We start from the raw sequence: 23119 nt of genomic DNA, 5'->3' as shown, positions 1-23119 counted from the left end.
GATAGTGTGACAAGCAGGAACAGACTTTGTTATCTGTCTTTAACAGTGATGTTGGCTGTCAGGGTTGGGGTTATGGCTGACTGAGAGCAATCGTACCCGGACGTTGAGCATATCAACCACCGTTTTGTCCAGATCATGGCATTTGAGTCTTTACGGCTGTAAGTTTGCAAGGTAGAGTGGTGTGTTCGCTATGGCTTCACCTGGCAGTAGGCTTTACCTGGGAATCATGGGACTGCTAATATTCCGTCTACTTACCAGTTGACTACCCCACTGTCCTAGTATTTAGCATATGACAACTTTTTCTCACTATAGGATTGTGGCTCGTCCTCCGGGAATATGGTTTCTCATGGATACGATCTGTTACACCTGGTGTACCCCGCTGTGATATGGCTGGGGTACTGCTAACTGCATCGTAAAGCCATACTCACTGCTCATGTGATGACCAGTCGGACGAGTTTTGTTCCGGTAGCAAAAACAACAGTGGGATTAGCATTTGAAAGTAGTAGAAGTTGTAGTAACAGTGGTAGTAGTAGTAATAGTAGTAGTAGTCGTAGCAGTAGCAGTAGCAGTAGTCGTAGCAACAGTAGCAGTAGTAGTAGTAACAGAAGCAGCAGTAGTAGTAGTAGTAGCAGCAGCATCAGTAGCAGTGGTCGTACTAGCTGCAGTAGTAGTAGTTGTAGTAGCAGCAGCAGTAACTGTAGTAGTAGTAGCAGTAGTGGTAGCAGCAACAGTAGTAGTAGAAGCAAGTGTTGCAGTACATACTGGTACAGGTTGAAGAGGTCGTGGCAAAGAGGCAGATACTGTTGTTTTTGGATAAAAAGTCTAAGCGTACATTTCTTTGAGATCATTTCATTGACTCATAGTTCAGTACTGTATATATAAATTTATGTTACCTCACACATACATGTCGTTTTCTGATTGACTAAACGCTCGTCTATTATTTTCAATGTATCCATCTTACAAGCAGGTCTGCTTCAGTGTACTCCGGTGCCAATGGCAACTCATTCGGTACTTCGTGGTAGTACTTCTTTATCTCGAGAAACTCATGATGCACGGAAATTACCGAAGTTTTGCGAATTCAAATCGATGGAAGGGAGTTTACTCTTAATCTGTTTTTCTTGTGTTGTCTGTAAAATCTAGCGATGGCTACGAAAAGATTTGCCTCGTATTCCAACAAATGAATTTTCACCAAAACGTTGAAATGTAGTCCCTGTGAATACAAAGACGGGTAATTACTCCGCGGTGAGAATACCTGCAGGGAAGAACAGCAAGATGAATGCGTGAATACGTAGTTGACTATATACATGCGTGAAGAGTGTAGGCTAGGCTCCAGGACAAATGTCTTGTGGCACTGTCAGGGTAGGCATTTCGTTTTGGGGAGGCAACTCACAACTCAACACATTTAATTCATTTTAACAATCCTATCAAGATGGAAGTCAGTTCCTTATATAGCCAGTTAATATAATGTAATTAAGTTGTTATCTCAATTAAGTTCTTACCGTCATCACAGCTCAACACGTGGTCGTGTTGATGGATATAATTTAAGATTGAGTTTAAGAAAAACAATCCTAGAGATGGGGGAGTCATTTTTTGTTTTGATCAGGGCACTTGTCCTAGGGGCACAGTTGACGGGGGACAGATAGTCAAGAGGCACAACTGACGGGGGGCAGGGCAGATAGTCAGGAGGCACAATTGACGGGGGGTGGGGCGGGGTCAGATAGACAGGAGGCAGTTAGTGGATAGTTAACTATAGACATGCCTGAATAAGGAGTTGAGCAAATGCAGGAACGATTTCGTGGTTGACTATACATGTGTGAATACCTGGTTGCATATATACGTGTGAATGCATACATAATTGTGGGGATACAGTCTTTGTACCTAATGTACTTTGACCATAAATGTAAATATTTTGTCTTCATACATGTGTTAATTTATATATAAGCTCATTATATGCATGTATGAATACACGCGTTAACTAGATACACGTCTGACTATGTAACATCATATTGATACGCACGTTGACGACAATCAACCCCTTTAATAGTGTTTGACAGGCGTGTCGTGGTATTCTAATTGCATAAGTCACTGCTGATGATGAGGGCGCGATGGGTGATCAGGCAAGTGATCCAGCGAGTTTGAGGTGTCGGGACCCGTGATCGGTTGTAGAAACCTTGGAGTCAATATTGTGTGCAGACTCTTTCCGTGTTGTGGCAATCCCTAGCCTGCGGTACACAACCCTGTGCACTCAAGAGAACCCACGAATCTGTTGGTATATGACCAGATGGTGGTCACATGAATACGTGCATACACCTAGTTGCGGGTACAGCAACTTGCAGTAAACTTGGACAAAGTACTGTGGCAATGTGTAACGGGCCACCCAACTGTGAATGGGTACCTCGTTAGGATGAGAGAGTCACAATAAAACTCGGTGAAACTAGTTGAAATTGATAATACGATGTGACGTGGAGACTGACATCCAGTCATTGAGGGGAATAAATACCAGCGCCTTTATCAAGCACTACAAGGATATGTGCGTTATATAAATATGCTATATATATATATGATGATGATGTGAACCACAGGATTGCCTTGCCGAGGCTCGATAATTTACACACCTCCGCCATAACTAGGATATGTGTGAAGTAGCTCCTGACGACACATACGTTGGTGTGGCAGGGGTGGTTGCATGCGTGCGTGCGTGCGTGCGTGCGTGCGTGCGTGCGTGTTTGTGATAGGGACAGAGGGTGTGGGTGTAAAGCAAGACCTCTAATGAGCCTTGACTTTTCCATTTGTGGATTTCATTAAGTGAACATTTTAAACTTCGACCCCAGGCTGCCGGGCAGCGAAATTTGCAAATGAAGGTGCATTTAGGGAAGATTACTTTTACAATGAAACTTACAGTATGCGATGTGTGTACATTGTGTCGTTCGTGCTCTGCTGACTTGTGCTCAAGCTGTCGATCACTGATTTTGCTCTATTCCGACCCGATAACGTACAGACCATCCGGATAGAACAAACACCAGCACTCATTCATTAAACGTCACTCGGGCTGTGGGAGCAGATCACAGTAATGTCCACAGACTTGTCGTGTTCTGGAATAGCAACAATTAGCGTCTCGGGAGATGTCGCCCTATACCCTTGCTCACTCTTTGTAGAAACTCCCGGTTTGACTTCCAGATGTGGCCAGCAACGAGTTACTGTTAATTCTTGAACCTAAGAACTAATGGTCCTTTTTTGTCCCCGCGGTACTTTGGTATTACACTCGGAAAACGTCGGGTCACAACTTCCAGACAACGTCAGGCAAATCACTTCGGAAATATACCAGAGGTACCCAGACATTGAGGGCGGTGAGAGTACAAGTGAGCGTTCAACTGTTGGATCTCCATGCTAAGGATATAAGTGCATACTAGACATGAGCCCACTCCATAAATAGTATGTAAAAGTACTTGAGTATTTTAAATGGGATATCTATTCAATACAGGTATTTGAATTAATCTCTCGGTCCAAAGAGCTAGTTATGCAGAGCTGTATCCGGTTGCACCTAAGATCAACGGATCATGGGTCGAATCTCATTTCCATTCCTTGATTTGACTCCCCTAGCGCATGCGCTTCGATTCACCTGCAAACGTGTGTTCGCCCTGCCTCGCACTGCAGCCACGTTAACCTTGAAACATCACAATATCTAGCTTATTTCCCTATTTAAAAAAAAAATAGATGGAAGCAGCGCAGTCACAATTTCTACGAACAAAAAAGCGAGAATGATATTATTAAGTTAGACGTTTTGAGTAACTTGAGTTGGTTACAAACAAGTTGGAGATAACAAGCAATATTCGCGCGGTTCAAACAAGGGAGATATTGGGTTTCAGATTACGTCGGAGATAACCGTATTGTCAATAAAAAGGAAGATAATCTCGCTTGAAATCACATAGTGATCACTCTTGTTAGAAAAGAGGAGATAACTGTTTAGTAATAACAAGGTAGATAACCAAGCTTCAGATTTCTAAAAATTCAGGACCAACCGCCGACTTACAGAGGATACAGTTCTTTGTGTGTAGTGTTGGCATCTCGAGGACGTGTGAAGATCCGGGTTAGAATAGGCCTTCAGCAACCCATGCTTGTCACAAAAGGCGACTGTGCTTGTCGTAAGATGCGACTATCAGGATCGGGTGGTCCGGTTCGATAACCTGGTTTACACTTGTCATCGGTTCCCAATTGCGAAGGTCGATGTTCATGCTGTTGATCACTGGATTGTCTAGTCCAGACTCCATATTTCCAGACCACCGCCATATAACCTAGTGGTCAAAAGAAAGTAAACACACCTTATTAATGATCGATACAATCAAAGCAAAATATACAACGTTTCTAAGATATAGACAAGGACATTTAACGAATCCAGCATTTTGGACAATGCACCAGCAGTGTCTATGATAAACTCATCACAGATGAAGAGCACATGTCATGTAATGGACAGAGGTGTAGGAATAGCACAGTTCACAGATACAACAAGAGTCAGTCATGAAATGTCAGTCACGCATACACATCCATAGTAACGAGTGTGACCATCTCAAGCAGCACCACACGCCTAGGCCCGCCGTCTCATCGATGTCGTCAGGCGACGAATGACGTCATTCGGAATCCACTTGCACTCGTCCCTTAGAGCGGCAGCGAGTTCTTGTCGGTTCGCTGCTGGTCGTAGGCGTCTTCTCACCTGGCGTAACATTGCTGGAATATTCAAAAGCAGCTTAAACCATGCTCACTCACAGTCGATGACACCTTGGCAGATGGTGGGTTTCTGCAACACACATCGTGCAGATAGAAACCGGTTGTCTCGAAAGACATCTCCATTTTGTATGTTTTATTGATCAAAGTTTCAACCGCATTATTTATGACAGTTGTAATAGCTGTGTAATGGTAGTTTGATAACTGTCGTGACATTATTATTGCATTTCTTTTTCCGTTAAACCGTACTTTGAAATTAAATACCTGACATAAGAAGAGCGAGATTAGAAACAGTTATTATAGTTTCTATCGTAATACGGTACCAATCAACCTTTGATGTTCAAACTTAATATGTACAGAAGATAGCCCTGGGTACAAACTGCTATTAAGGGCTATCAATTTGCATGCGCTTATGATTATATAATTTCTCGTGGGGACTTTCATGAGGAGTTCGTTTTACTCCACGTGCCATTTAGACAGACCCAGTGTTTGTCACATACACTACAATCACGCACACGCACACGCACACGCACACGCACACGCGCACACCCAAAAACAAGATTACCCGATTAGGTTGGTCGACTAGCATAGGCTGCTGAAGATCAATTCCAACCCGAATCTTGACGGGCTGACGCTCATCACAGAGTACATCTCGTTATTTGTAATGTGATTGCAGTATTTTCCAATATATTCCATGCAGCTTCATTGACTAATACTGAACTATTCCGCCATGGTGTTTCAGAAGTTGTCTACCGTATGTTCGGAATGAAATCTCTGAGCATCAAGGCTAAAAACAATGTATTTCACCTTAGGGCACATTGATTCGTGTTTTACAAAACAGCTTGGAATGGGCCTCCAGGTAAACAAAATAGTGTGTATAGTACTGATTGTTCTGAGTACTACTACACCTAATTCATCAGTAGGCCACCTCCCCAACGTCTTCATCAACGTCCGACGTCGTTCAAGTGCCATCACCGCTTACTTGGATACGACCTAAAATAGTCGTGCATAATTAGCCTTCCGTTGTTGAGACGTCTCAAATCCCATTATTTCGAGCATGGGTAAAGTTGACCTCTTTAATTCTGAATTAACGGTAGAGAAACTTGAAATGGAATTTCCACGTGGATACCGTTAGAGGAGAGCACTAACCTTTAACGCTAACGTCGCTCTACACTCATCGCCGCCTCGGGCGTCGTGGCATAATTTTCAATAACAAACCCCCCTCCTTGAGAAAAGAGCTCATCAAAGGGAGATTATATTGATCACTGAGGAGTCATGTCAAGGTCAAATTAGTGCCGACGTTTCTCGCGAGGAAACGCGTTTGTGACATTTATGTTTTAGGCTTGACAAATTGTTTCTAGTTGTTTGGTGTGGACGCGTCCCTAATGGAGGCTTGGCTGATTGGGGATTTTCTCATTTTATGCTGGAAAATCCCTGTAGTACCTTCAGCAAATACGGAATTCTTAGAGCGCAGGGCTGCAAAGCCGATTTACCCATTCCTAAAATAAATACGCATTCCCTTAAGGTTGTGCCCCTGACGACAGAGTGCTTTGAAGCTTTCCTTTGTTTTAACAAGCACTTAATAATATTGAATACTGCAAAGCTGATACTTCCAGGGGAACGCGCACCACAGAGGTGATAGTTTTCAAATAAATTGATTTTGTCTCCAAAGACTTGAGCCTGACAAATATCGATATCTAATGACAGAGTCCGACATCGCTATGGATATTTAAGCTCACCGCTGGAAATTCGTCCACATTTTGGGCACAGTCATGACTTTGCCTTCCGTTCTGCATTCAGAGCTCAGAACAGATAACTAAGGTTATGGCATAATTATGTATTAATGTATGTTGTTTTAAGCCGCATTTGCGGATGGAAGGACTGGATTGTATGCTGCGCGGTCTCGCTATGGACTAACACTATAATTATATACGGAGGTGGTACAAACAACAAAACACTGCATGTAATTGCTTCTACCTCATCGGTACTTTGTCTGTCTCACAGTCCCTGAAACGCATTAAGTTTCGTTTTGTCCAAATCCTTCTGCAATGCTTAGGTCCTAAATGAAGCAATAGTTTCACCACTTTCCATACCTGACATCTCACTCACGCTTCTTTTCAAATCAAATACGAACATATTCTGGGTTCACAGCTCATCGCAGTCACTGAAATAACCACTGGTCCGCTAGCCCGTGGCTAGCCCGTCAAGTCGGGCCAGTAAATCTCCACAGTCACGTGCACTGACCTTACTGGCTAGTGAATATTTACTTTCCGGGGTTCGTTTGGTAAATATATCACTTTCTCCAACTTGCTAAGTTATAATACAATGTTAATTTTAGCAAGATTTTGGCTTGATAATAATGTGCATCACATTAGCATCTAAGTGATGAAACCCGAGTCTACATTCAAATTTCGGGGTAGTGAATTATATTGTGGGCGAGTAGCTTTTAAGGTATAGCTCGCCCAACGGGCGAAAACTATTTCACACACGGGACCCATCGTGACGAACCTAAACACCAAATACAAGAAGGTGATATATGAGAAGGGAACACGCCACGCCCACAAGGTACAGACGATACAGAAAGCAGCATGTTTCACTTAGAATATCCTCCCTTGAGAAGACACATTCTGCCTACATTCCGCATGAACACAGTTGTGAGTTCATATTACTTTTCAGTACTAGTATATTGAGACACATATTTCAGAAGTTCGGTCTTATGTAAACGTTGCGCTAATGGGTCAAATCATATATCGACCCATAACACCGAGGTTGATGGTGGCCTGAGGTCTCTTGGCCGCTATCAGCGCTGAAGATTGTTCTGGGTTCCTGTCGTCCAAAATCGAGTCCATGAACATCTTTCGTTCGCGTGCCTAGCGACACCTTGACTTGTGCCAGAATGGCCAAGATGTATGTTGTTTAAATGCATAAATTCGGTCTAATTGGGTCTAATCTGCTTTAATGCTCGTTTTAGACTATTTACCGGATTCTTTGTTATGTCAAGGTTGGGATAGCTGTCTTTGTTTTCGTGTTTACAGCTCGTAACAGTTTTTTTCACGACATAAAATGCTCGAGAACAAGTCAATGACACGATATTGTTGGTTCAGTGGTGAACGAAATAGTGCCGTAATGTGCCGACCCGTTTCCCGTGTGAGCACTTTAGGTCAGTCAATCCAATCGAATGCGCCTCATAAATCTAACCAATCAACTTGACCCACACATCAGCACATCTGTATTTGCCAGTGCGCAAAATATCACACTTCCGTCTTCTTCGGTGACAAGTGAGCTGTCATCCTCGGTTAATTGGAGGGGCCATTTATGGGTTGAACACCTGCACTATTCTTTTCAAAATAGTTTTTAAAATATGCCATCAAAAATATGTGTAATCATCTTATATTTAGTAGTTTGTTAGCATTTCGCGAATAGCAAATCGTGTATTTTTATGTTTTACAAGAAACCTCAAAACGTTTTACTGTACTATTCAATTACAACCCAAATAGATCCTCATCAGTGAAAACCCCATCAAAATAAGTAGGCTGATGAACAAATGGATTTCACTAACATACCTTCTAAAAGGCTTGCTCTAAATTGCATTAAATAAGGTCGCATTTCCCCTATCATGATGAAAATAAACATCTGTAAATATACATTCGAATCAGAATATGTGCGCTGCATTGACTTGTAGATGCATTTCAAGAGAGAGAGAGAGAGAGAGAGAGAGAGCAATCCACGTTTGTCAAGCTATCACTATTTCTGTTGGTCGCCAACAACGTATGTCACTAAAATACATTTTGAATGCATACTCTGACTCTATATAGACACGTTGAATACATACAAGTGCTTCCTAATCATCTGGGTTAGTTTCGGTGTGCAGCATGTTTTCCTTGTTCTAAGTGGCGCTAGCGATCGTCGTAAATGGCGCCTAATAGGTTCACTGACACGGTTTATGCCTGTCAGTGTGTAGAACAATGTTCATGTTGTCATCATTGGATGGTCTGGTCTAGACTCGATTATTTACAATAATACATTATACGCTTGGAGCTAAACTGACGTGTAATAGAATATACACACTTGGTATAACAGGTAGAAGACCTACACTTTCAATCGAGTGACGTGGGACTCAAAAACATCATGATCCAATATTTTCATTATATTTCACGCACAACATTGTGAAGGGTAAAACATATATGTTCGCCTTTTGAAAATAATTACAAAGCCTGAATTGTGAACTTTCTTGTGAGCGTCAGTTTACATATGTATGATGACCAAAGGCTACCAAACAAAATCAAAAGGTTGTGAAACCTATTGGTTTACTGGTTCTCTAGTAAGACTCGGTTTGGACTCCTCCTGGCATACAATGTCCATTATGTTCACGTGAAGTGATCTTGCTGAAGAACTGTAAAAACTGTACTCACTCGTCGTCGTCACTTTAGTCTTTGGATACCGGGTACTTATCAAATTCTTTAACTTTAGCTGCGGTGTCTGGCGAAAGGACCACCCTTGTCCCCAACTCATATATATATTATAATATTCCTCCTGTATGATTTTTAAAAAATGTTCTTTTTGTTGCTATTATTATTCACAAGGTGTTAATTTGCTCTGTTCCAGGTTCGATATCATTACGTAGTCTTCGGTCATGGACGAAAAGGGAGCTAACTCGTTCCGGTTCACAGAGGGTGGCAACGGCCAGGTTATACCCAGGTCTGTATATTTTCTTCAGCTCAGGCCTATCGGCAAAGTACTTATTTTCAAGACCAGGTTCTGAATCTGTCAGCTAACAAGAGTTCATTTTAATTTAAATGAGATAATTTTTTGTATCAAAATTAAATGCGTTTCAGAAACAAAATATTTGTACGTGAGGTCCGTTAAAAGTTTCCGACCATGAACTTATATACAGAGACATTGCAAAATGTAGTGATGGTGACTCACAGTGTGGTAGCCTTGCCGTTAAAGCCATCGTTCGTCGTGCCTAAGTTCCAAGCTCGACTCCCCACATGGGTACATGCCCCACCGTGGTATTTGCTGGAATATTGCTGAAAATACACTCACTCACTCTTAAGTTGAGGCGAGGTGGTAGTGATTTTTCTGACACATATTGTACATATCAGCGACTGGAGAAGCAAGGTTCAAATATCCTCATCACCTAAAGTCGCACATATCTTCTAAACATATTTCATCAAACATCAATTTCCTGTGCAAAGTTGCTTTCTTTGATTGTGACAGGATCTGCTATCCTAACGTGACACCCATAATTAGCCATGTTAAGTCAGCACAGTGCTTACCTATCATAAAGTATTAGGCCTTAAGTACGATAGCAGATCCTGAGTGCTAAGGGGAGTAGCTCTGACAGTCAGTTTTCAGCAACAATTTTATTTATGTTTAGTAGGAGGTAACTCGTACTTGGCGCCTTCTGTCGTGGTTCTACCAAAGCAGTGTCCGTACGTCTAATGCACCTACCTGATATATGACATTAGTTTCTTCGTACGTCATTACCCGAGGCTACTGGGGCTGTAGTGAAAGCGTTTTCTCGTCACGCCGAAGACGCGGGTTTGAATCCCCACATGGTTGCAAAGTGTGAAGCCCATGCCTGGTGTCCCCTGCCGTGATATTGTTGGAGTATTACTAAAAACGGCGTAAAACCAAACTCACTCATTCACTCACTTTGGGGCTACTCACCGTGTCAATGGTCGCCAAAAGATTTAAAGCTCAAACGGATATATTTACAAATCTTAGAAACAAGCAATTTCTTGCATCAATTTTCAATTTTGCTCATTCAGTAAGGATTCCTGATCAATGGGCAATACAGTTTGGGGAAAAGAAGATGGCGGAAAGTAATATTCTGCCTGGCAACTTTAAATAATCCATGTTATGAGTGAGTGTAGCTTTACGCCGCACTCAGAAATTTCCCAGCTATTTGGCGACAGTCCGTAAATATTCGAGTCTTGACCAGGCAATGCAGTGATCAACAGCATGAGCATCGATCTGCGCAGTGGGGAACCGATGACATGTGTCACAAGTCAGCGAGCCTGACCACCCGATCCCATTAGTTGCCTCTTACGACAAGCATGGGTTACTCAAGGCCAATATTCCAATCCGGACCTGCAAGGGTCACATAAAACACTTAAACTGATATGGACATGCGCTAGCGAGGAGGGATATGGTACCTGTAGATGTTGTAGCAATGTTCTGTCTATTCAACAGAATGTGTTCTGTGTTTAAGCGTGTCCTATAAAAGCTCGCAGAAGATGACGGGACGAGAGAAGGTGATGCTGTGTTTCTCAGTTTTCCTCGCCATCTGCACCTTTACCCTCATCATAGGCCTCATCGTCAAAACAACGTCCGATTGCTGTGAGTACCATACCCACCTTTGGCTTGACACCAACTCTTGTGAACCACACTCGAAGCTCATGGTAAATCCAATAGATCTCACGCAAAACTGGATTCGTCATAAAAATGTTAATTAAAAAATTTCATGAATCCTGTTTCGGTAAGAGTCCGAACTATGAATCTATGTAGGTTTCTAGAATGTAAGGTTTTTATGGATTGGTTCAAAGGAAGTCCCCCAATTAGGTTCCACTCTAGTTCCGGTCCTTGGACCCTGGCATGTCAAGCGTTTGTCCGTGTGTAACGTTATGGCCTATCGCAACTCTATACTTTATTGTTTATAGTAGGTTGCGAATGACATAGCGCAACGAACGGTTTGTGGATAGTATTCCTGGAGTGCTTGCTATCACTAGTATACCGTTTTTATTCGGCTGGGCTCCGGCTTTTCACATCGCATGCACACAAAACGACAAGAGAGCCGTGAACAACGAAGCAGCGCCATTCGTTACGGTGTGCAAGAGACGCATTATGTCTGAAAGCGTTCGTTAGATCATCATCATTATCCAGGACCCACCACTCACACCCAAACTCCTTTCTTTGTACAAAAGAATTATGTTTATAATGATGCTTGGTAATCTTGGGAAGGGGAGAGGGGTAATTGATTTTGTACATGACAAATGGGGGTGGGTCACAAATTTCATAAAATGGCGACCCAGTGGAATGTTGCTGAAATGCTAGTATTGCTGAAAGCGATATAAAACTCACTTACTCACCTAACCGAAATACTGTTGGAAACGACGTAGAACCTAAGACACGTACTGCTGTGATTTCAGCCTCTGGGTCTACAAGCACCGTGTCTCAGAATGGTCAAGGCGCTGCACAGAATCAGGGCCAAGTGCCACCAACAACGAAAGCTTCTTCCACTCAAAGTAAGTCAAATAGACCGTACTGCAGGTAATCCATGCGAAATCGGTTCGGATGAACTCATTTCCGACTAAACGAACTATGAGTCGAAAGAAACTGTTTGGGAGACATTGCTCGAAGTAATTACAGACTCAGCCTCGGCTGTAGGTTTCAGCATCAGCTTCCCCAAGTAGAGGCACACGAGCAAGAAAGGGTGGACTTGAGTTACCTAGCAACAACGACTGTTGTCTATCTCACGGTCTCTAAACCACATTATTTTCCCTACAGCTTGGCCATCCCAGCAGTGCTAAAGTCCTATATGAAGCAAGTCTCGATTTCCCCAAGTTCATGATCTGAATATCTGGTCTCCCTCGGGCTCCTTTTTCTATTTAAATGCCTTTGTTTGTTGCGATCACAATTATATACATTCAGAGACTATGAGTTAGTCCACAGCGACGGCTTCTATGCAGTGTATACCCTTGAACATCTGGGGTAGAATAGGTCTTCAGCAGCCCATGCTTACCACGAAAGGCGATTATAATGTAAAAGAGGCGACTGACGGGATCGGGTGGTCAGGCTCGCTGACTTGGTTGACACATCGGTTCCCATTTGCGCAGATCGATGCTCATTCTGTTAGTCTCTGGATTATCCGGTCCAGGCTCGAATATTTGCAGATCGCCGCTATATCACTTGAATATTGCTGAGTGTGGCAACCCATGCTTGCAGAAAGAGGTGATTAACGGGATCGGGTGGTCACACGTCATCATATCCCAGCTGCGTACATCCATGTCCATGGTGATTACTTACAGACCTCCACCATATAGCTGGGTGTGGCGTTAAATAAGTGATCAATAGATGCAAGAAATATTTTTTTTTACAGCTGATGCATCTAGAATTTTCTACTAATGGTTACCCTCATCAGGAGGTCAAAGTGAAGAATACGGTCTTGCACTTCTTTGTTGTACATCTGTACACATTTCTGTACTTTCGTTTGGTGGTAACACACCTGGATGACCGTGTGTAATCGTGTCAAGACCAAGTGGATGTGTTGCTCATTCTGTCAACCAACGGTCTGTCATACCACAGAATAGATTGCGATTTTGTTCTGAATGCCACTTTTTAAGAACTTTAGTTTCTGGTTGACTGGGTCATCAAGCCAAAAGATCTTGTCGCAGTGTTTTGATATTTTCATTTGGGGGCGCGGTGGGTCATCTGTCTAAGGCGCCAGACTAGTAATCCAGCGAGCGTGGAGGTGCCGGGATTGAGCGCACTTGTGACCGGGTGTAAAAACATTTGACTCAACTTTATATGCAGACTCTATCAGTGTTGTCACAACCCTTAGTACACGCTGCAAACTTAATAAGTGAATCGGTTGGTATATGACAGATGATGGTCACATGAATACGTGCAACCACCTAGTTGCGAGTACAGCAGCCAGCAGTGAACTTGGGTGACTATGTGTCCCAGTCCACCCAAGGACGAAAAAGCCACTCGGTGCGCATAGTAAGCTGCAAGAGTTGTAGGAAGTTGAGATTGAAAATACGATGTGTCGTTGAGATGCAATGATCGAGGGAAAAAAGAAGCGCCTTTGAGCAGCTGACCTGGATATTGGCGCTATACAGATATTAGCATATAATATGAGTATATATACATATATATGTATTGTTTTTCAGAAGCAGCCTGCACTTCAAAAGATTGTGTCAGGGAAGGTGAGCTACGCAAAGCCTGGGAATATTGGGGGGAAACAGACTCGCCAGACTCCAGCATATTTCACTGTCCCTCTTGTCTTGCACCTATTCACTTTTCGCTCTTTTGGTATGGATAGTTTTTCGGAACATTTGCAAACTAAAAAGTGCTCATTTATAAATATGAACAAATAAATAATGACGACGACGACACAGATCCGATTAAATAAACAAATATTTTGAAATATGTTTGTTCGAAACAATGTGAGTATTTTTTGTAAAACAACGGTTACAGCTGGAACCAAAAAATAAATGTTTTCTTATGAATTGTTTGGTTCATTGTCCTGTGTGAACTTCACAGCCGCCAGCCTAATAAACGCCATTGACTTCACCGTCGATCCATGTGAGAACTTCTATGAGTTTGCCTGCGGGAACTGGATGCGCAGTCGGACCATCCCGGACGACAAGTCGGCATACCAAAGGTTCACGGAGGTCCGGGACAGCGTACAGCTCAAACTGAAAGGTACACCCTTACACTGTGGGTAGCCTAGTTGCTAAAGCGTTCGCTGGTCAGGCCGAAGATCCACGTTCGATTCCGACATGTGTACAATGGGTGAAGGCTATTTCTGGTCACCGTGGGAAAAATACGGAACAATTGGTGGAATATTACTACAAGTGGCGTAAAACTGCCTCACTCACTCACCCTTAACTGTGACCAGGATTGTGGGAAAATGTTCTGTGTTTGACATAGTGATATCTTTTATGTGGTTAGAGTCGTTTCAGGTGACATTTTTCGGTGTACAGGGTTGCGTCTCCTAATAGGCGTGTCTGACGTTGTGACTACGGGTTCGACACGTTTCGATAAGATGATAATTATTGTTTGTTATTCTTCAAGGTGAGTTCGACAAAAGAGGAAAATGTCTTAGACCTGACATGTTGGAATTCGTTACTAAAAATACTGCAATCTCTAACCAGAATCGCTCTTTCAGCAAAATAGAAATACTTGAGCAGCATGCTAGTCATGCTCTGTATTCTTTCAGTTGAGCTGGAGAAACCAATCACCGCAAACGACACTGAAGCGGTCCGGAAGGTCAAGGTCATGTACAAGTCTTGCATCGATGAAGGTGAATACAACCAATGGCTGTTTCACGTTTAAAAAAATTCCATTTGCGACTGATTTAAGGGAAAAACAGTTTTTCCTTGAATTAATTTCTAATGTCACCACCTCGATCAACCCCATCACAGCTTCATACACACCCAATCTGTCTTCTTTAAAAGCACATTAAGTAAAATAGGACGATTGAGAATACAAATACAAAACGTTTGGTCCTGTTTTAAATGGCAGATATTGATGAGATTCTGTTTGTCAAATAAACCTCTGATCGCCGTCTCCATGACCGATTGTAAGAAGATTCGTATAATTTACTCTCAGACCCATGTCAATTCATTGGAAAAATCTTCATATAAAATGCATGAATTGCAAGTGTTTTGGTGTTCCCCGTTGTGATATTGCTGGAACATTGGTATCAGTGGCGTAAGATTAAACTCAATCACTTACTGAAGATTAGGTCTAATTATGAATATGTCACTCTATGAAAGAATCTAATATGCATAATTACATGTTTCAGATACAACTTTCATGCATTCGGAATAGCTAACGGGTCTGTTCGTAAATCATGCCGTAGATTAGCTTGACAAAACCATTTCTATTGATGGCGGACTTCATCGAAAGGTCATCCGGCGATCCGGAAGTTGTTGGCACACCCATTGATGCCATGTGTTGACAGGCTACCTTTTTTTCAGATACGATCGCCAAGAGGGGAATTCACGTGACAGACGCCTTAATGAAGGAGCTGGGTGGTTGGCCGGTGGTGGGAGGGTGGGACCAGTCCAAATTTGACCTTGCTGATATCCTGATTAAGCTTGGCCTGTACAATAACATGGTCCTCATCAACACCGGCGTCTCCACCGACGCCAAAAACTCCTCTGTCCGTATCATTGTGGTAAGATCAGTGGATCTGGGTTACATGTCCTGTGATTAGACTTCCGCTTGGTCACTGAAAATGTATTTTTGATACAAGCAAAAACGTATATTTCAATTCATAAAGATGAAAGTACTGTTGAAATCTATAGAAAAATTGTGCATCCGAATACCACCGAATATAACATTCTTAACGATCTTAATACGTATCGTATAATTCTTATCGTATCTTAATACGATCTTAATCACTCACTCACCCACATTCACCCACTCGTGTATTCTCAGATTGACCAGGCCCAGCTTGGTATGCCGTCACGTGACTACTACCTCAAGCCGCGAAACGATGACCACATCATGGTGTACCAACAGCTGGCGACAAATGTCGCCGTCCTTTTCGGAGCTGACCGGGTGCAGGCTGAACAGCAGATGAAGGACATGGTGGATTTTGAAATCACCATTGCTAATGTCAGTAACCAATCCAGGTCTCCGTACCTACGTTTGTCGTAATTTATTAATACTATGTATAGGAATATTTAATACAGAAATACCAAAGAATCAGTCGTTCATTTTTTGAGTATGTTATACGTAATTCGTAACTCACCATTGTTAAATTCATATGTGCTACAGTACTCGTACATGTTGAAGACAGACTAAATTCAGAAATGAAATTAACGAAACAGGTGATCTTTTTACGTTTTATATTTTACGTAAAAGTGACTACTCCATTGTCAAAATTGCTATACACCATAAGGCGTTAACGACATTAATATGACAAAAAAGTGAACCTTAAGATCTTTTCAGTAGTATATTATACAATTCATATCCCCGACAGGGTGCTTAAGTGGTTGCCGCGTTCGACCGTCACACCGAAGACCTAAGTTAGATTCCCTATAGGGGTACAGTATATAATGACTACTTCTGATGTGCAGTGATATTGACATTGATGCTGAAGGCGACGTGAAACCTTACCCGCTCGTTTACTCACACACTCAAGAGCCGAGTCGTAAGAGGTGGCTAACGGGGTCGGGTGGTGACTTGGTTTACACATGTCATCTGTTCCCCACAGCGTAGATCGATGTTGTTGATAACTGGATTGTCTGGTCTGATTATTTACAGACCATACTGCTGGAATATGGATGAGGGCTGCGAAAAATTAAATTCACAGACACACTCACTCAGGAGCCGTGCACAGGTGTGACGTCTTTTCACACACCTGAGATAACCAGGGAGTTCTCTCGAACACCCGGTGTCATCACCGATTTTCAGTGATCCATTGGCATCATTTTTCACCACTGTTTTGTGTGGTTAGGCTTTGAGGTTAAAGCGTTCGTTTGCCACACCAAAGACCCAGTTTCGCTTCCACAAATGTGCCTAATGTGTTAAGCCCATTTCTGGAGTCCCCTGCTTTGATATTGCTGGAATATTGCTAAAAGTCGCTTAAAACCATACTCCCCAACTCATTCCAATTCCAGCTGACGCTGCCCCAGGCTGAGAGGAGAAACATGGACAAACTGTATCACCGCATGACCGTCAAGGAACTAACAGACTCAATTCCTGGGGTAAGTCTGGGGATGTATTGTATGGAAAGCAGCGACGTGCTTTATCGATATCAGAGAAAACAAATATATGGATATGAATATCAGAGATGGAATGAATGGATATCAAATACACAATGAATGGATAAATCAGAGCTATAGCATTTGAATAACAGAGAAATAACGAATGGGTACCGGAGATGCAATTTTGGAATATAAGAGAAATAATGAAATGATATGAGAGATATAATGTTTGGATACCCGAGATATCACGTATGGATAACAGAGAAATAACAATTGGATAACAGAGATCTAATGAATGAATAACAGAGAAATTACAAATGGATAACAGAAATCTAATGTATGGATAAAACAGAAAAAAAGATATGGATAACAGAAATCTAGTGTATGGGTAACAGAGAAATAACAAATGGATAACAGACATCTAATGTAGGGATAACAGAGAAGTATCAGAAAAGTAATCGTAGTTTTATATAACATCTCCCTTGCTGCTGTTAACTCATCACACCATAAACCCACTCAATTGCCCCCATGGTTACAAAGCTTGAAACACGTTTCAGGTGTCTTTCACTCACTCACTCACTCGCCCACCTACCCGTCCTTCTCACTCTCTCAACCCAACACCCCGCCACCCACCTACACACACACACATACTCGCCCACCTCACTCACTTACCCACCTCACTCACTCACCCGCCCGTCCACCTCACTCACCCCCTCACCCACTCAAACTGACTCACTCAAGCACTCACCCACCCATCAACTTCACTCACAGTTGTCTGTTTACATCCAGTTTGACTGGCTACGGTATCTGAAGGGCGTGTTCGGTCCCTTCAATCACACCATCACTGACGCCGAGAATGTCGTCGTGTACACGCCCGACTACATCAGGAACATGCTCCAAGTCGTCAAGACGACGTCAAACAAGTGAGATATCATTCCACTCATTATATTAGAAGGTGACATGCGTCTAAATCTGCATGCATCGCAGTGAAGTGGCACTGTTTAGCCTAAGCAGGATCTGCAGGTTATTTGTCCCTGATTCAAAACCCTTCTTTGTCAACATCTTGTACCTGCTATTTAGTGTCACCAAAATGTTACGAACGATTTAGAATAGTATGTGACAGTAAAAGCGCGTATTTATGTTACGCACCTATTTCCCTGAATATTGTTTCTCATCACACTTCATGATATTTTGGCCACACAAGCATTTATCATGAGGCAAACCTTTGCAAGCGTTAATCAACACCTGCCCCTCCTGTTTTAAGTGGAGAAAATGTTGATATCCTGTGGTAACATTTTTTTTATTTTTGAATATTTATCAAGTGTGAATTTACTACATAAAATTCTTGTTATAAAAAAATGTTTTATATTATAGAATCTTTTTCATTGATGAATCAATATTGTTTTCTAAATGATACCAAATTTCCTGACATTTTGATATTTTGTATCCACCCTCCTTAAGGGCAAACACTGCTTGCAGAGTCTCTGTACTAGTTTGTTCACCTCATATTCTTGTAACCTTACCTGACAATGTCCCACACAGGACAGTGGCCAATTACTTGATGTGGCGAATCATGATGAACCGAGTCAACAACCTGGACGAGCGGACCCGTGATATTCAGAGGGACTACAACAAGGTTAGTGTTGCCTGTGGCCACAGATCCCAGGGGTCAACACATCACTGTGATGGTGGAGGGTTGGGCAGCACGGGCATGGCGCTTAACCGACATTCCTTGCTTGCTAGATCGAAAGCAGAACATGAAAACATCACTTTCTTTTTCAAAACGACTAAATTGCAGATTTCTCTACGCTGAGTTTCTCTGTGCGGCACTCTCTCATATTTCCTTCCTGTCGTTCTTTATCTTTTCTGTTCTAACATAATTTCTATTCAAATAAATCACTTAAAAAAGGACTTAGTCGCATCAGAACACTAGCCACATGAATTTCTGTATGTAGTCTCTTTAATATGAAAACTACTACCAGTGGAATGCATTGCATAGTTATTTCTCCAAGACTTTGCATACGTCTTCAGCTTAGTGAACATTTTAATGTTACCAAATCAAATATTTCTTGTTTATAATTATTCATATCTATGAATTGGAGGGCAGAACCATTAATATTCTTTAAGTTGGGTTTGATAAATATTTTTCTTCTTTTTAAAAAAAATGAGATAGAAAAAACAACCAACGGAAGCGCTCGATAGACCACTACCGGGATTTAAATAATAACGTCATGTGAATACTGTTTCAGACATCTTGAGCTCTGAATATTTATCCGGAATTTGGTCATGATATCTCTTACGTGTGAATTCGTGTATGCGTGCTTATAGATATGGTGTCTATCCCATAACTCACGTGGAACGCCTCCTCGGTTTTTTCGTCAGAGATTTCATCATAATGGAATTCCTTAATGCATAACCCCCTTAATGCGGAATTCTAGTATATCAGGCACAGTTTGCTTGTTACAAGCATGGGCGCATCAAGGAATTTTGAAAAGGGGTGTCAGAGGGTCAGACCACCTGAACCTTCCCCCATGGCTCCGCCAACGCTAAAACACATTTCTTTAATGTGGTCTTAGGTCATTTTTAAAGGGGATGGGGGTGAGGTAGGATGGTGGTTAGAACACCCCCTGCATCGATCTGTGCAACTGGGAATCGATGACATGTGTCAACCAAGTCAGCGAGCCTGACCTCCCGATCCCGCTACTCGCCTCTTACCACAGGCATAGTCGCCTTTTAGGGCAAGCATGGGTTGCTGAAGGCCTATTCTACCCCGGGACGTTCACGGGTCCGAAACTAGAGATGTGGACACACAGAGTTGAACTGTTTGTCATGGTATGTGTTTTAATTAGGGTTGTGTATTGGCAACAAAACTGTATTGCAATATATTGCGTTATAGGTACCCGTATTGCAATATATTGGGACCTTAAGTGTTTGACAGTGAGAGGCACTAAATGTGCATGTCAATCCTATTTTCTACATTAAAGTTCTTAATGTCTTAAAAGTCATTAAACTATTATGGTTCTGATAACAGTAATTTCAAAATTAGGTTTCATAGTCATTGATACTATTTTACTTCTTTTTAATACAATAGCATTACACTATGCAGTTTTTTCATTGAACAACGAAGAAAAACATTTGTTGTGAATATATATATTGAAACCATGGAGAAAATCACCCAAACTTCATATATGTTCTTTACCCAATATACCGGTTTTCAGTGTATTGCGATATACCGGTAATACCGTGCAGTCCCAGTTTTAATGAATGTAGAATGTCCTACCGACGCTTAAAAAAAGTATATGTCTGTGAAGTCTTAATATAACTGACTCACTCACTAGTCCCATGATTCCAGGTGATCTTCGGAACTAAACGCATGCCACCGAAATGGAGGATGTGTGTGGACTACGTCAACAACAACATGGGTGATGCTGTCGGCAGGCTTTTCATCGATAACTACTTCGACAGAGAGGCCAAACAAAATGTAAGGATCTAGTGGCACTTGGGAAGGTCGTTCAAACTGAAAAAAATATTTTACTTTTTTTATTGAAATGTCAAAGGTGCATTTTGAACTGTCGTTTCCTTGACGAGACCTGATAAATCTGATCGCATTCACTCAGATTACAGATAAAATGCTGTTGTCTGTATCATCAGGAAAATAATAATATTATTGTTATTTTATTATATGAAGCTCTCGTAAAATATCTGCATTGCTGATGATAATGTGAGATGTATTGTTTTGCTGTCACCAAGTGGCGTGGGTTATAATGTTATTGCAGGCTGTCACGATGATCCGGTACCTGAGAGAAGCCTTTGAAAACCTGCTGAGAAAAGCCGCTTGGATGGACGAGCAGACCCGCAAATACGCCCTTAATAAGGTACACCTGAATGAATGAGTGAGTGAGTGAGTGAGTGTCGAGCTGTATGACGACAGTCTGTCAGTGTCAGATAATCCAGCAACTGACTCCAGTTGTTTCGTGGGACTGGCATGCGAGGACATGCATCAGCCTAACGAGCCTGACCAGCCCATCCCATCAGTTGCCTCTTAACCCTCACGTGAGCAGCTCAAGACGAATTCTACTCCGCATCTACAATGATGGAAATTACGTCAGTCAAGGCGGGTCAACGATCTGTTGGCCGGACAACCGACCAGATGCAGGTCTTTAACGTGAAAGCAAGCAGCAGCTGTCTAGTGCAGAAAACAACTTTGCTATACTGAACAGCAACTCTGAACAGCAACAGCAAAAAAAATATAAGACATAAACTTGAACGGTTACTTTAATGAGATTTCATATTTTCGGAACTTGCGTTTCTTTTGCTGTTCAGTATGTATATAACCCCCTCATGGATACATTGGGTATATCCGGAGGTCTATGCAGGGTTGAGTCCCTTGATTACGCCATCTTTCGTCCTGAATATTTCATCGTGGTTTTCTGGAGTAATCAAGGGACTCAACTCTGCATAGACTTCCGGATATACCCTATGTATCCATGAAACATTAACCACGTCAGCAACTTCCACCCAAAACCTGCCTCACGTTATTATGCTAGTATTTGTATATGTCTTGTTGAGTGAGGGGATTATGGTTTAAGGACTATCCTAGCAACATCAGAGCGGGGGACACCAGAAACGGGCACTACTCATTTTGCCCTTGTCCAGCAAACTCTTTGGCCTTACGGTAGTGTAGAAGTGGGGCGCTAGGGTAGCCTAGTGGTTAAAGCGCTCGCTTGTCACGCCGAGGACCAAGGTTCGATTACCCTCATGGGTACAATGTGAAGCCCATTTCTAGTGTCCCCCGCCGTGATATTGCTGGAATATTGCTAAAAGTGGCGTGAAACTAAACCCACTCACTCACTACTGTAAGAGTTCCTCAGTATGCTGAACATTGTTCTGTTTCAGGCAGTGGCTATCCTCGAGAAGATCGGCTACCCTGACAAGATGCTCAACGACTCCGTTCTCAACGACGAGTATGGTGATGTAAGAAACTTTTTGTGTTTCTGTAGTGTTACTGTGACTAAATCCATGTCAACTCTAGAGTCAGATAATAATGACAGTTTGTTCCCACGATCGACCTTATCAGGTTTAGATAAATCGCTGCATTACACAATCTGTCCCACTTGGTCTGTCAATTTCTTTTTCTGAAACTTCTTAAAACTAATGCCTGTGATTCTGGGGTAGAATCTGCAGTGATCCATTGCTGGAATATCACTGAGTTTAGTGAATATCACTAAACTCACCCACTCACTTAAAATCGATCTTTTGTTTTACACTCTCGTACTGAAAACCGACAACTACCCTTCTCTCGGAGCATTATATTTCCGAAAGAGGCGTATACATATTTAGCTCTCTCTCTCTCTTGACATTTCCAGGTCTCTTTCAACGAGACGACGTATTTCGAGAACGTTCTGACGCTGTTGAAGGACCGCGTCAGAGATAGCGCACATTATCTGCGCCTGCTGGTGGATAGGGAAGAGTAAGAGAGACTACTCCACAATCATGCTGTTGTGGGGAAGCTAATTTGAATACGCATGCCCGTGGTCAAGCATATCTGTATGGGCATGAATGCGGCAATATTCTGAAGCAATTAGTGCTAAATCAGCAGCGGGTGGACCTTCCGTGATCGAATCTATGAGTGTTTATGAGTGAGCGCTCGTATTTGCGTGCGAGAGGGGCAGAAAGTACAGCGGGAAATGAGTGAGTGAGGTGGGGTTGAGCGAGATGACGTGGAACAAACAATATGATAGTTACATCACGATGGACACATGTATGGGTGGTTGCAAGCAAGAGTGTCGTTTCCCGCTGACTTGTGCCTTAACGACTTGACTTGACAGTCTAACCATTTGATTGGATAACCGATGGTTATCTCAATGAGCCTCTCAATAACACTACACTCATTTCGTATAAGTCATATTAATGAGATCTCTTGTGGTATTCTCTGTATGTGAGCACGGCCA

At 42.3% G+C, this 23119-nt stretch overlaps 1 protein-coding gene across 3 annotated transcripts in view; it reads left to right on the top strand.

Annotated features, from left to right (window-relative positions):
- The window catches only part of LOC137268105 (endothelin-converting enzyme homolog), a 56084-nt gene that overhangs the window by 24463 nt on the left and 8502 nt on the right, over positions 1 to 23119 (top strand). For 2 of the 3 annotated variants that reach the window (XM_067802626.1, XM_067802625.1), the window contains exons 2-16: positions 9325 to 9417; positions 10937 to 11064; positions 11874 to 11969; positions 13617 to 13652; positions 13990 to 14151; positions 14669 to 14752; positions 15432 to 15631; positions 15895 to 16074; positions 17082 to 17168; positions 17958 to 18091; positions 18711 to 18804; positions 20521 to 20649; positions 20945 to 21043; positions 22065 to 22142; positions 22535 to 22638. In XM_067802626.1, the coding sequence (XP_067658727.1) occupies positions 9353 to 9417; positions 10937 to 11064; positions 11874 to 11969; positions 13617 to 13652; positions 13990 to 14151; positions 14669 to 14752; positions 15432 to 15631; positions 15895 to 16074; positions 17082 to 17168; positions 17958 to 18091; positions 18711 to 18804; positions 20521 to 20649; positions 20945 to 21043; positions 22065 to 22142; positions 22535 to 22638 (1676 nt within the window). In that variant the 5' untranslated portion in view covers positions 9325 to 9352. Of the gene's footprint in view, positions 1 to 7309; positions 7374 to 9324; positions 9418 to 10936; positions 11065 to 11873; positions 11970 to 13616; positions 13653 to 13989; positions 14152 to 14668; positions 14753 to 15431; positions 15632 to 15894; positions 16075 to 17081; positions 17169 to 17957; positions 18092 to 18710; positions 18805 to 20520; positions 20650 to 20944; positions 21044 to 22064; positions 22143 to 22534; positions 22639 to 23119 lie in introns of those variants that run through there. The other variant, XM_067802627.1, reaches the window with a different exon arrangement.

This window comes from Haliotis asinina, chromosome 16, assembly GCF_037392515.1.
Source record: "Haliotis asinina isolate JCU_RB_2024 chromosome 16, JCU_Hal_asi_v2, whole genome shotgun sequence".
In the NCBI taxonomy this organism is placed as follows: domain Eukaryota; kingdom Metazoa; phylum Mollusca; class Gastropoda; order Lepetellida; family Haliotidae; genus Haliotis; species Haliotis asinina.
Note: the sequence above shows the minus strand (reverse complement) of the source record. Positions and strands in the feature narration are given on the sequence as shown.